At 43.5% G+C, this 14,925-nt stretch overlaps 1 protein-coding gene across 1 annotated transcript; it reads right to left on the minus strand.

Moving 5' to 3' along the window:
• Positions 1-720: 720 nt before the first annotated feature.
• On the minus strand, positions 721-10,909 carry COPS8 (COP9 signalosome subunit 8). Its single transcript, XM_078870821.1, has 7 exons — positions 10,766-10,909; positions 8,759-8,829; positions 8,391-8,439; positions 7,491-7,623; positions 4,615-4,722; positions 3,054-3,116; positions 721-1,672 (listed from the first exon to the last, which is right to left on the minus strand). Exons 1-7 carry the CDS (start codon positions 10,844-10,846, stop codon positions 1,593-1,595), a joined length of 585 nt encoding a protein of 194 aa, XP_078726947.1. The 5' UTR covers positions 10,847-10,909; the 3' UTR covers positions 721-1,592.
• Between the last annotated feature and the right edge of the window lie 4,016 nt (positions 10,910-14,925).

A 14,925-nucleotide genomic window follows, 5' to 3' on the forward strand; every position in this document is an offset into this window, starting at 1 on the left:
TTAATTAACACGCAGATAAGACAGATGTGTCCGAGATTAAGAGTTGAGAAAGAACGCAAGAGGTATCGTCTGACAAAGACAGATGAACAATTTTGGACTAGGCTACTAGTCTCAAGACAAATTGCACTGACGATTACTTTCTTGTGAAGTCTTATATCCAACATTGTACCTGGAATATTTTTACACTTCTCATAGCCTATACTGCATGTTAAGCGTCTGTTGTAAGCACTTCTGGTGAAGAATGGTGACTAACATTTTACGGAAAGTGTCGACAAAGGAATGAGACAGAGGTGGCACTTTAATGTCCACTTTTGTGTCTGGCAATCATCCAAAGCCATCATAACCAAGCACCATATTTGAACAAAGTAACACATAAATACGTGAATAAATTCATTTGTAAAAAAACAACTGTGGTGTTTGATCGTTCCATTAAACTTGCTGTCAGTGCCAAGGTTTTCGTTAAACAGGGTCTCGTAAAACCCGTCAGAGTTGTCGAAACGAAAGTGACGTGCAACAATTTCAGAACGCGAAAATTTGCCCAACTTCGAGCAATCACAGCCTCTCTTATTGCAGTGTCGCGCATCCAGCGGGGCCCCGAACTCGCGCTTCATCAACGTACGGCGCTCTCGCGTCTCTCGTGCCGTCCCGCAATTATTTTTGCTTTCGTACGCCGCGGGTCTCTCACACGCAGGTTGCATAAAAGTACAGCAACCAGTCGGGTAAAAATAAATTGGGGTTACAGCTTTAATAAAACAAAACAATACGTTTGCATGTACAGTACATAACAATCCAGTCATATGAACCAACGCTCCTTTGCTTTGCTGTTTTTGGTGCATTTGAAATTTCAAAACAATCCTGGGACAGTGAAAAAAAAAAGGGCAGTAATTTGTTTTTCCCCATATTTTTTTCTTTGCCCCTGTAGGACCAAGCACACTTTTAGGGTTAATTATATATATTTTAACAAATGTGACTTAATGATATTTAATAAACTTAAAGACAGGATCAGACAAAATCAATCAATGACGCAGCGTGTTAGGGCAACCTTGGAGCTGCTGAAACATCCGAGTCACCATCCCAACTCAATCAAACGCAATGCACTCAAACGGGAGTCCAATTTTTCTGCTTATTTTGTAATATGTGGTTAAACATCACCCCACCCGCTCTAAACGTTAGTCCAAGCCGACATCTGCATCGGCAGCCAAGAATTGTGTGGAGAAAGCTGGCAGGAAGGGTGGGGAGAGGGAGAGGTGAAGGCAGGGGGGGGGACTGCCATTGCGGGCAGCACGAAAGGCTAGCGAGGAGCTCGGTGTTGGGAGGTGCAGGGGCAGGAGGGCGGGATGGAGAGAGTCCCTCCTGGTCAGTCGCCAGCACGAGGTGGACTCTGCTTCCCTTTCCCCCCCAAAAAGCCCTCTTGCAGACGTGCGTGCGTGCGGATGGGCGGGATGGCTGGCGGGCAGACGGGCGGGCGGGGGGTGGGGAGGGGGGGTGCGGGTGGTGAGGGGCTAGGGGCAGGCAGGCCCCGGCGTTCCCCCGACCCCGGTAGGTAACTGCATCGCTGAGCGTCACCGCCCCGTTTTCGCGTCGTTTGTCGCTCAGTTCTCCAGAAAGGAGACGTAGTCCGTTAGCCTCCCCAGCTGCTGGTCGCTGGGCACTGACGGGGCCGGCGGGGGCTCTATCAGAGGGGAGCACGCGCCAAGCATTGAACGGTTAGCTTTTATCCACATTTCTCAAAATAAACGATTGCCGCATAAGTGCAAAAGTAACCATTTATGTACTTTTAATCACAAATTCACCCTTTTCAGTATCAGTGTCCCACAAGGGTAACTCTAAACTTGTTCCAGGCAAGGTCACGGACAATGCAGCCACTGTGAATGAGCTGGTCAGGGATGGCCATCGAGGGAGAAATCCGGAGCTTCAAGCTTAATTTCAGCGGCAAAGTCCGACAATGGAGGAAACTACCACAGAAGCACTTCGGCACCACGGGGAACATCTGAGAGCAGCATCACTGCTCGTTCCGTTGTTTTGTTTTACATCGCTTTTACACTCCAGGGTGTGGCATCCACCAGTCCAGTTGGAAAAGTCACTCGCTGCCTCCGAGCGATTTGCCTTTCTTTAGGAAAAAAATGAATGTACATCACGGGAGTATGTTTGTTCGCGTAGCCGACAACAATTGTAACAAGACAGCGGAGAGCTGCTGCATCGAGATAAATCGCCACGGCACTCTGCCTTGTTCGCTCTGGGGCAAGGACACAGCCACTTCTCCTTACTGGGGAGCAATCACCCTGTATTATGTTTATGTTAAATATTACATTTCTTTTAGTAACAACTATGGACACAATTTTCAAAGTCATTTCACTGGAAGTGAAGGTTACAGAAATTATGCATTTCCATATATTTCTGAAGGCCAACTCCTGCGGGCATGGATTCTTTTTAACTGCCATCTGTATTTACATGCTCTGGCACACTATAAAATGAATTCGCACTGAAAGGCAGTGTACCTGCAGGTCTTGAAACAGCTGCGGGATAAATTTAAGACTCAACGGCAACACTACGTTGTCATAACCTCACTCCTTGCACGTGTCGGCTGAAATGGATGCGAAACGACTGACTGCAGCAGAGGCGTCTGCAACGGACGGTGCTTGGATTTTATGACCAATTGCTGAGGTAATTGTGCTGTACCCTTGAGCAGAATGCATGCAGATGACTGCCTGAAATCACATTGAGCCAATTTCCTATGGAGCAATGACAAGAAATCATAAAAAGAGCAAGCCCAAGCAATGAGGAAACCGTTTCACCCAAGAGGTAATAGAAATTATCTTTTGAGACAAAGCATCACACAAGATAACCATTTTTTTTTTTTACAAAAGCCCAATTAGGTATTGGCAACGGCAGGCCCTGCTGCAGCAGTCAAGGTGACCATAAACGTCATCACATGTTGTTAAAGAGTGCAGCGCTGTTTAATAACCGCAGACTTTCGCTCAATCGCTTCCACACCCCAAGGGGAAACGCTGCAGCGGCAGCGGGCGTGCAAAGTGGAGAAAGGCCGCCCCCACCTGGTTTCTTGGGCACTATCATCCTGGTGATGGAGTCTGCATTCCAGCCTTCTTCCGCTACCGCTGGAGAGGGCGACAATAACAAACTCATAAAGAGGTTAACACCAAGCAGCAGCGTCAAAACACAAACGACAACGAGCAACTACTGAGCAGATCCCCGATTCATGTTGGCGACTGTATCCTGCAGACCAGAGGTCAAATATAATTGTAATTTATATTCGAACTGAATTGCAACGTCAACATAATTGCAATGTCAGCTAACCGTGTGCTGTATTTATTATTATAAATAACCCCAGGTCTGGCGAGTGGTTCATTATCGATAGGTATGGAAGACTGCAAAAGTATACTCTTTGGTTCTTTTGGTAAAAAGTCACGTAGGTAGAAAAATAATAGATCACGACGTTTAGATCGCAACACAAGCAATCGTCATCAGGTGGGACAACCACAGCAAGAAAAAACTGCTAAAGTTTGCAGCAGTTTCTTCTTGCTGTCGTTGTCCCACCTGATGACGATTGCTTGCGTTGCCATCGAAACGTCGTGATCTATTATTTCTCTACCTACGTGACTTTTTACCAAAAGAACCAAGGAGTATGGATTCCTGCAGTCACGAAAGCTTCAAATCAACTACAAAAGTAGGCTACCAAACCGAGGATACAGCAGCTAACTGATTCTGGGACAAGAAAACCCTTACAATATACCCTTACTCTAAAGCTTCAAATCAAGATTGAATAGAACCGTATCCATGCGCGAAATGATTAATTTGCTAACTTTATGCAAAGCCTTCTTAAAGCAATATAATAATTGAATAAACATATTCCAGCACACACAATGTGCAGATGGCACATCCTCGTGTGCACCTCATGACTATGCGGGCAGGAGAGGCTGCTGGTTGGCTCAGTGGGATAATACCATTTAGAGCACTGAACCAATACTGCCAGGATCCTGGGTTTGAATCTGGGTAGCGACTTTGGTTCATCACAATCACAATCATCACAATCATCCATCATCAGCCATGCGAGGTGAGTTGATGGTCTCTCAGCCTGGTCTCCAATGACTTTGACGAAGCAAAAACACAACCTATTGTATTTGTTTTACTTAATTAAAATCTGAGGATTACTGATATGCGATAAACACTCTTTGCAGGAAATACGAAAAATACGTTCTGAGTGTGGATCAAAAAGCTGACTGAAGGGACTAATAATTCGGTGATATCTTCAGGGGCCATCCCGTAACATAGGGCGATTCACTGCTAAGAAGTTCTGATTGGCAACGTTTGTCTCGTAACAATGTGGCGGCATCAGCGCGAATGGAATTGCAGAATAAGGCAAACGAATACGAAAAACCATGCATATGCATGGATTCTACCATACTTTCCTACAAGCATGCATGCTCCGAAGTATTTAAATAGCGATAATACAATGCAAGCCACACAATGAGACAATCTATACGTTTCTATTCATATTGGTTTATCCTTACAATAATTATTGTGCCCTCCCCGCCCCCACCATAGATGATGGGCAGGGAAGGCACCACAGGGTAGCAGCATTCGGAACACGTGTACCTTTCACGGCGTCGGGCACCGCAAGCCCCACGAATGCCGCCAGGTCGTCAGCACTGATGGACGTGTACGCCTGCGCGACCAGCGAGAATGCCCTCTTCCTTGTCTCTTCTGTGAACGAGAGTTGGGGGGGGGGTTATGGATGTTGCCCGGCGTTAGCGCGTTTTTAGACGTTTCATGTTTTGAATCGAGCAGCCGATTTGGTGACGACCATAACAATACACGGTTGTCTGCTTCACAGTGGACATTAAAGATCACGTTACGTCATTCAAAAAAGTTGGCCACTGTGTGCCGGGGGTTTATAATCCAAATTAGAAAAATGACAAGAATAATACTCAAGGTGGATTACGCTTAGAAATCATCGCCCCCTTTCTCCTGCAAAACCTTGGCAGGACCTTCCTTAAAGAGAATCATGAGTCAGTGAAGCTTTCCTGGGGAGGAAAAAATTAATAAAAACAATTGAGTGCGAGCATTCCAAGAATGCATCTGGACAACAGGGTCCATCACAAAACCAACTGACTTGCCACTAGCGGTATTACAAATGTACAAATAGGTAACAATTCATCCCTTCCCCCTCCTTGTGTTTGTCACGATTCAGGGTAACCATTTAAAAACGAGAATCTACTTTCATTTCTTGTTTTATTGTCTCACAAATAAGTTCCATCTTTTAATGTTTTGATTATTCGACTGGAGTAATAGAAATAGTAAATGCAAGTCAAATATGATTACACTAGCAAGTTAATGTAAGTACTGTTAGCAGAACTATGTATTTTAATCAATCAGTGCCTGTCTATTTACTACAACAACAAAAAATATAAAAAAGTGGTTGGCTTAATTCACAATTGCTACATTCAAAAGTCAACATACAATGCATAAATAAGTTCATGTTCATTTGAATAGCTGGTCATTCAACATCAGCTGATGAGTTTAAACCTGGACACATTTGAAACAATCGTGCTGAATGTGGATGTTATGAGTAGCTGAGTCAGTAGTTGTATTTAAAGAGAAGACATGAATGTCACCCTTGTAAAATGCTCATAGGAATACACCAGCCCCAAGCTGTCAAAGTTTACATCCACAAAAAGGCAATTATCATACAAACACATACTTACACATATAAAAATTACATTTAATAGTTAGCGTATTTAAATATAAATCATTGTTGGACGATTTTTATTGATCAGTGTATATACAAACAGGCTCACCGTATTGCCAGTGACTCATTATCATTGAAGTGCTTCCAGTGTCACAATGTACAGTGGCATGAGTCATCCTTTGCTTGCTCATTTAAATGCCCAGTGAGACCAACAAATAAACCCATGCATTGTGAAAATCTGTGACTCAAACAGAACAAGCCATGAATCTTGACTTAAAGCTTTCGTGACTGCTGGAATGCATATTCTATGGGTCTTTCGGTAAAGCCACGTAGACAGAAAAATAATAAAATATCACGACGTTTCGATCACAACACAAGCAATTGTCTTCAGGTGAGAAGACGATTGCTTGTGTTGCGACCGAAACGTCGTGATTTTTTAAAGAATTTTTCAATCTACGTGGCTTTACCGAAAGACCAATAGAAAATCTTTCGGTAAAGTCACGTACATAGGTTCAAAGAAAATAACAAAAAACTACGACGTTTCGATCAGAACACAAGCAACTAACATCAGGATGTTAGTCATCAGGATGACGAACATTTTTGTTGCGATCGAAACGTCGTAGTTTTTTACTCTTTTCTTTGAACCTATCTATGTAACTTTACCGAAAGACCCAAAGAATAAGAACAAGCCATCTGAAAGTCACTGACTGAGGAGGCTATCTATGCCTTTATACAAAATTATATTTAGATTTACAGCCCTCTGTCAATCCACTGCCAGATGAGGGCCTACCCATTCCATGCCGGTCATGGGAGCGATTTGACCATATATCACCATGCTGATAAGTGAGGGTTAACAAAAGGCGAGGAAGGTCGACTTGAGAGCAGTGAAGTAGAGTACAACAGTTCAGTTTATTTTGAATTACCCTGTGAGCCAATAAGCTCTTAAAATCGGGTTTCGTAAACAAAAACAATGGCGTAGCCATGCATACTATAAAACCTGTTATGCGTGGTCACCAATTCCAGAATTACCCAGGTCCAAGCCTGCGTAGCTTCCAAGACCTGACAAGATCGGGTGCATTCCGCGTGATTTAGTCAAAAGCATTTTACAAAAAATAGAAATTAAATGTTATATTTCCATACAAATGAATGCCTTACTTGTAAATGTAAATTTAAATAATAAAAGTGTACCATTTTTGACATTAGTAACTTTAGGAAACAAAACTAAACTAAAAAACCCCAAATAAGGCTTTAAATTTGATTAAAAATATTTTTTAAAGCTATTAAAAGTGCTTACTTAGGTTCATTGTTTTTATGATGTACTACAACCGTCACATCTGGTACTTGGTGCTCATTTAAAACTTTATTTTTAAGCACACTGTTATGTTTCTTTCCTTAATAAAGTAAAGCTCTCCAAAAGCATTCCAACCTACCCTTATCTGCCTTGTTAATCATTTTCATCCAGATCCTAGGTATACATATTCTCAGTTGCATCCCTCCAATAGATATCTCCAACAAATAGTTGATTACTAAAAATAGTTGATATATTACACATACCAATGTAATGACAGTTATATATTTACCGACAGAACAGTTGATGTTACAAATTCAAACAATAAAATTAATCAGAACCAAAGTCACAAACAAAGCTGCATCAATTGCCAGCTGAAATAACACAAGGACTGGCTTTGCCATTATGTAACAGTAAGCAAAAAGATAGACAAGCACGCGTCCACAGATGCATTTGGGATTCCTGCAAACGCTACAGGAGATCACCGCTGCTCACCCCTGAGTGCGTGCAGGATTGGCTGGAGAGCCTCCGACCAGGTCTGTGCCCCGATGGAGCTGTAGACGCCTGGGAAATCGCGCTGCCACATCCGCTGCCCCACGCACCACACGGCCCCCAGCTCTGGGTTCGCCTGCTCACATCACGTCGCGTGCAGTCTGCATCACTTCCTTACAAACTACGGAATACCGGATGTTACACTTGTGAGTGCCAATCTACAATCAAAAATTCAAACTTCTATTCATGTTACATGTTGTCGGCAGAGGGCAATGCAGAAAAATCCGTTGTTGTGCTGTACTATGCTCCGAAGTCTACGTTTCCTGACTTCATAAACCCACAGTGATGAGCAAGGGGAAGTGGTCAAATTTCTATAATGTGCATGGTGTAGGCAGGCCTTCATCCAGCAGTGGATTGACAAAAAGGCTGTTCATTGCTATGATCTTGCTTCCTCCTCTCTCCCATGTGTCCCGGGCCTCACTCGTCTTCCTATTTCACCACCATTCTTAACGTTATGCCTCACTTAAAGCATCTTGCGGTTGCATTTAGAGGCTATATAAACACAAAGTGGCGTTAATGTGGCAAGAGATACCAGCTTCATTAGAGCTCAAATCGCATGCAATGGAAGACACAGACTTTGGAAACGTATTGCACAAGCTTCAACTTGGAATAAAACTGTGCATCCAAATGGTGCAATCACAAGGGGAAAGATAAACCAGGCATATGCTTAAAGCAGTGGACAGTCACAATAATCAGTCTAAAGTTGCATGCGCTGCTAACACACAAAATTGCAAGTCAATACAAGTAATTGCTCGTACTGTATACTGATAGTAACTTTGTTTAACTTTGTGCACTCCTGTCATGATAAACAAAACATATATTACAACTGTTGATTGTACTTACAGTTTTAATTGCCTGAGGGATTCTTTTCCACAGGTACCTTGCATTGTTCCTGAAGAAACAAACGATAATTTGGCAATAAAAAAAACGTCTTGCACATTGTACATCACTGCACATCAGAATGGGACGGCCTTTCATGGCTAGAGGCGACACAGTTATGGTCACAGTAACTTTAAGCAAGTGACCGATGTCTTATGTATTTTTGTTAATTTACTAACTTTGTCATGCTGGAGTGGACAGCCGAATGAGCGGGATTAATTGTAGGTCAAAACTTCAAACGATTCAAAACATTTCCGTCCATCATGAATTCATTTGGTGATTTATAAAACAAATACTTTGGCAAGACATTCAAGAACTGTCAAAGCACTTACACGTCGTTGTTTAAGAGATATAGTGCGAGCAGCTGTCCATACACCTGAGGAGAGGCCACGCCACCTGGAGACTGACGAAGCCAGACAACAACACCACCACCACGCACACAGTCAAAGGCTGCACACTCAGCTCGCGCAGACTGTTAAAGAGACTTAAACACATTTCAAGACACTCTTAGTTCTTTCGGTAAAGTCACGTAGGTAAAAAATTAAATTAAAATTAATAAAAAAGAAAAACAATTAAATCACGACGTTTCGGAGGCAACACAAGCCTCCGTCTTCAGGTGAAACTGTCACAGCAAAAAATCTGTATCACTTGATACAGATTTTTTGCTGTGACACCTGAAGACGCAGGCTTGTGTTGCCTCCGAAACGTCGTGATTTTATTGTTTTTATTTTTATTAATTTGTATTTCATTTTTTACCTACGTGACTTTACCGAAAGAACTAAGAGTATGAATCCTTGCAGTCACGAAAGCTTCAAATCTAGAACCTTTCAAGACCTGCAAGAACCACTTTGGGGTAGTGGGGCGAGCACCACGCCCAGACGATCTTTGTCTCCTTAGTTTACACATAGCACCAGAAACCAATTTACGCCCGAGTAGACCTAGGGAGGCCGCCTTGGCGAGTGTAAATATAAATTTCCACGAATGGTTTGCATGTCCAGAAATACACACGGGGAGCAAATATGCTCCCGATAGCCTTTAACAACAGACTTTCGGAAGAGTGAGGACATTAAGATCTGAACGGCGCCAAAGAACCACCAACAACCACGCTAAACCGCTGCTAACATCCGTGATAAGTGATATCAGAAATCGTCATGTGCCTTCCTTTGGCCGAGTCAGTCTTAACTGAACATGTGTGTTTGTACCAGTACAAACACACATGTTCACACACACGTCTTCTTTTGTATGTTGGAGTTGGGGTTAATTATATATGTTCGTGTCGATGTTAGGGAGCCCGTGGACGGATGCAAGAGAAGTCTGGTGAATTCATGAAATTTTGCCGGCGAATGATTTAAGCAGGCGGTATGTACTGTGGTCCACGGTTTGAGTTCCGTGAAAATATTCGCACCTGTGGGCTTGGTGTAGTATCGCCGCATCTATCATGCAACGTTGACACTGAGAGGCGGCTGGGTAACTAAAGCTTGCACCTATTAAGGCCGACACGGCGCACGAGGGGGGGGGGTGGATGTTTATACACCACACAATTCTAGATTTGAAGCTTTCGTGACTGCAAGGAATCATCTTCTTAGGTTTTTTAGGTAAAGTGACGTAGAAAGTAAAATAAAATAAAAACAAAAATCACGACGTTTCGGAGGCAACACAAGTCTCCCTGATAACGGAGACTTGTGTTGCCTCCGAAACGTCGTGATTTTTGTTTTTATTTTATTTTACTTTCTACACCACACAAGTTAACTCATTTTAGCACACGCTAGACACATAGGAGAGGCCTTTGATGTTGGTCATGTGCGAGAATCGAACTTGGACGGCCAGTTTGGTCGTGCAATCACGACCCCCCTCCCCCATCGTCGACATACCAACAAGCATTGCACACTCACTGCCACACTCCACCCGACACGCGAGCGAGCCCGTGAGAATGACTTGCTCCTCCCCATGCCCCTTCTCCCATTCAATCACCCGCGGCGCGTTCGACCGCACGCCACACCAACACATCGCACCCCCGCGCATCAACCCCCGTCTCTCCTCCATCCGCTAAGAAACTATCGACGTCTGCCCGCGATGCTCGCAGAACCATCCGCGTGCTGCAAAGGCAACGCCCGGGGTCGCGGCTCAGACCCGGGCCCCTCGGCTAGACCCCCCGGCGGAGTTCCGGCGCGACTCCACCCCGGCCAGTCGACTAGGAAAGACCGGTAACCTCGCCGCCTGAGGCCTCATCGGGCCTAGCCGTCAACTCCACCAAGCCCGGGTCGGCGCCGAGCGTCAGGCTCCGTCCGCTGCTGCCCTTCGACGACGACGACGGCGGCGAGGAGGAGGGCATCGCTCACCTCGAGCTCCTGGCTCTCGCACTGCTCCAGGAGTTTGTGGAAGCCGCCCGAGTTGCTCTCAGCCATCACGGCCACTGGCATGGCGGGCGAGGCTCCTCCTCTTCCGGTTCCGCTACAACGGCAAGTCTCGCGAGAGCTCGCGGAGAAGTCTTGCGAGAGTTCAAGGTGGCGGGATGGCGTGGGCGGGGTGGGTGCAAGCGGGGGGGGGGAGATGGTGGGGGGAGGCATCGGTGAGGGTCACGTGACGCCTGCGCGGCCGTGCGAGCACGTGCTCCTTGATGCGGTGGTTACAATCAAAGATTCGTTGCAGCAGCAGCTGGCCGGAGTTGAGCTCCGGAAAACACCCAACCCTGCCTTCCTCCCCGTTGTAGGGGAGGAGAATGGAGGAACTAAACTATAAAACGAAACAATTTTTTATTTTACGAGGTAAGGCCAACTGAGCTATAATAGCTCTTTTTTCAGAAGCGATCTGGCCACAAATGATAGCTCAACTAAGTGGCTTATCATGTGGAAATGTATAGCAGCTAAATAGTCTTAAGTGTACGTTGATAAATGTTAAGGGGAAAACCGGAGGACACGCGGCAACGGGGAGAACATGCATACCATAAGAGGGAGTTCACATCTCGCCACCGTGATCCCCCTACTACCAGAATTACCATCACAACTACCAACATTACCATCACCACCACCTCCACCACTACCATTGCATCCACTATCACCAATTAAGCATATAGACCTCCACTAGCAGCGCCATCACTACTTCCACTAGGAGGGTTATACCACGAAACATTTAAGCCCGCATACAATGATCACCAGCACGCATTATTTGGTGCTGCTGCTGCTGCGTTGGCAGTGGTACTACAGGAGCACAATAAAAACAAACTAAACACATTCCTCAATAAATGCTGCCTCCAAAGGATAATGTTAACAGTAATAGGCGCCGTTTCGAGCGATGTATATTCTTCATAGGACACATTCATGATATTAAAAAAAAGCTTCGTGGTGTGGCCGATCCACACCGCGCCTGCCCGTGAGCTCATCTCATCGCTCCATCTCCCCGGGGGACGTCTCAATCACGGACTGACTCCAATTGTATGAAGCCTACACGGTGCGTGCTTTACCATTTCACTCCTCCGTGTAGCACAGGTATGTAACGAGTTGATGAATTGTCTCTGTTGGATGGCTTCGATAGAAGAATCCGCACTTTTTGTGTTATTACTCGCGTTTGTATTCTCATTTATTCTGTTTCACTTGCCCCATGAGCTCAAGTGTAACATTTGAATGGTGACCATTTGCTTTTAAGGTGCATTTAATTTAACAATACTATACTTTTGTGATTAATGAGTCCTTAAGCATACCTGCAGTACTCCTACCTCTAACATTTGGTAACATAGCAACGTAATTCATGTTAAAGATTCAAGTTGATGTTGTTTAACCAGGTGATAACTCAAGAGAACAGGATAGTCTACGCGATATTCATATATATTATATTTACGTGATATAATAAACAAACAAAAAATGTTATTCAGTACAGCAATTTTGCTGTGGTGGTTCAACCTGAAGACGGAGGCTTGTGTTGCTTCCGAAACGTGATTTAATTGAGTTGCTTTCATTTTTATTTATTTTATTTTTTACCTAAGTGACTTTACCGAAAAAACCCCAAAAAGTATGGATCATTGCAGTCACAAAAACTTCTAATCTAGAAAGGCTAGTCTAATTTGTAGAAGTGACCTGGCTCACCAAAACGACCAAAGCAATAAAGTTAAAGCAAGCACAGCACATCAACAACAAAATAGAAATGAGATCAAATGTCGAAAAGTGCACAAATAAATATTCAACCAAATACGCGACGTCTAATAAAAGTTGGCTCAGATAAATTATTTCAAAAACCATTCATATTAGAATTACGTTATACAGACTTCAACATGTATTTACGATTATTATTGCACTAGTACGGAAACAGACGGGGATATATCAAATAAAATAACAAGTGAAGTTGTCATACAGAATTTACAGCGTAGCTGCGGAGGAGTAACCAAGATGTTTGAAGCAATGGAATGCGATTGTATGTGTCCGATGTGCAATGCACTACAATATTGTAGGGAATCTAAAATATCGAAAGTTTTGGTCGTAAATGAACACTTTGAATGGGTATGGGCTAAGTTATGTGTACGCATGTAAGATAAACTTGGCCTCGTGAGTCTCCCGCATAGTTGAGAGGGTAATAAGCCGTATTGAAGTAAAGATTAGTGATGAATGGAATAGTTTGGAAGATAAAGCACCTGGTGGAATGTAAGATAATATTTAATGAATCCAAATTAGTTTTTGAGGTTGTCAGCATAGTCTCGGATAAGCGTAAAATTTGGAGCTATCATATCTGTCCATACAGATGAGAAACAGGATTGATTTCAAAACAAAGTTTCCAACTTCATTCTTATTTTTTATTAAAAATTTCAATGGGGAAACATTTTCAAATGTTGAGCAGCGGAGAGGTCATAGACAAAGTGCAATGGCTTGGAGCTGTAGCAGAGTTGGGATTTATAAAAGTCACGATTTTGAATGTTGGCATTCAGGTGGAGTTTCAAAGCTATAAAGTGTATTTGTATTGGTTTTAAAGTAATCTTGAAAATATAATAGTACTGTGCATTGTCTATTGAAAATCCTGGGGTAAAAGATATGCATCTAACAGGCCTGACTGACAGGTTCGCTGAAGAAAATCCTGCTACGTGTTCCAGATTACGCATATGCCCAAGGCTTTTCAGCTGCGTGTCCAAAACCGCTACAAGGTTAATTTTCGCACTCGGCACACCACATTTAGTATACGACTAGAATTTCGGCGGCGTGCGACCATCCTGCGGGGGGTTTCTCCGTGCTTCGCCCCCACTGATGTTCTCTTCTTCCCCCTCTGCCCCCCATGTGTGCAGATACGCCTTACTCTATTGCATGTAGGGCGTGTAGGCATATATGCTTACAAAATAAATGTCTTTTTATAATTTAGTTGACGGACAAACGGAATGCCGGGCTTTTATAATCGAAGGCTATTGCTACTACTCATGTGCCTACTCGTCTATCAGCGACCCAAAAACTATTGATACATTTTGCTCTGCACAGGTTGATGTACTCAAAAAAGTGTTCCCCAAAAGTTTACCAAGATAGGAGTCTAAAGTTACGGTAATTCCATTGGTAGGCAATCGTTTTATTAATAATTTAGATGTGTTGCCATGCTGACATTTAAATAAATGCTTAATTTTGATTACAGTAATGTGTCGTTTTCATGCATAAAAATACAATTTTTTAAAAGTGTGCATCTATTTTAGCAATGCAACTTTTCGGTTCATGTATTTCATTTTTTTTGCGGAGAAACTGATCTATTTATTCCAGATTTGAAGCTTTCGTGACTGCAATGATTCATACTCTTAGTTTTTTCGGTAAAGGCACCTAGGTCAAAAATGAAATTAAAATTAATAAACATTTATTTATGATCTATGATCTAAAATTAATTCATGATCTATTTATGACCAATGAAAATGAGCAATGCGTTTATTTTAAGTGTAAGCTCTTGACGTTCAGGGCAACGATCCCTCTTTATCGCAGATGTCTCGTGTTCAGAGCATACATAAGGTTTATTGCCCCAAACAAAAAGAGTGATTTCCCGTTCAAACAAGAATCGAGGCGGTGATAATCTCATCTTTACAGCGCTGAGCCAGTTGGGTAAATTCCGCATTCCGATGGCGGGGGCGAATACATCGATAGGACACCCACTGTTGACTCCTCCGCAAAGTGGTACTTATTTAGTCGACCCCGTCGGGATGATGTGCTGAGTCAACCCCCGAATCAGAATTTGAATCTCGCAACCCTCCTCTTCCCTTTGATTGCGAGGTGCCCACCCCTGGCTCCGTGTGGCGTCGATTGCCAAAATCAGCGAGCTTCACTCATCCCGTGGGACCCCCCCCCACCACAAAAGCCATCAAAACGGGTTACAATTCAATAAATTAACAAACTCAAAAGGGCAATATATAAATTAATAAAATCACAATTTTGATTTCTCCTGGAGGAATCTGACGAGATGTAACGCTCGTTTTCACAGATGGTCCAGTAGATGTGATTTAGGAACGTAACAACGAAACAAAAACACGACAGGGGAGAGTGCAAAGTACGGG

This window comes from Lampetra fluviatilis, chromosome 31 (assembly GCF_964198595.1).
Source record: "Lampetra fluviatilis chromosome 31, kcLamFluv1.1, whole genome shotgun sequence".
NCBI classification, from domain to species: Eukaryota; Metazoa; Chordata; class Hyperoartia; order Petromyzontiformes; family Petromyzontidae; genus Lampetra; species Lampetra fluviatilis.

Excerpts from the sequence above, each read along its gene's own strand:
- COPS8 (XM_078870821.1), bottom strand. The coding sequence starts at position 10,846 with ATGCCAGTGGCCGTGATGGCTGAGAGCAACTCGGGCGGCTTCCACAAA. Across the intron at positions 8,830-10,765 it reads GCGAGAGCCAGGAGCTCGAG|TCTCCAGGTGGCGTGGCCTC; the intron begins GTGAGCGATGCC and ends TGGCTTCGTCAG. Across the intron at positions 7,624-8,390 it reads TCCCTCAGGCAATTAAAACT|GCGAACCCAGAGCTGGGGGC; the intron begins GTAAGTACAATC and ends TGATGTGAGCAG.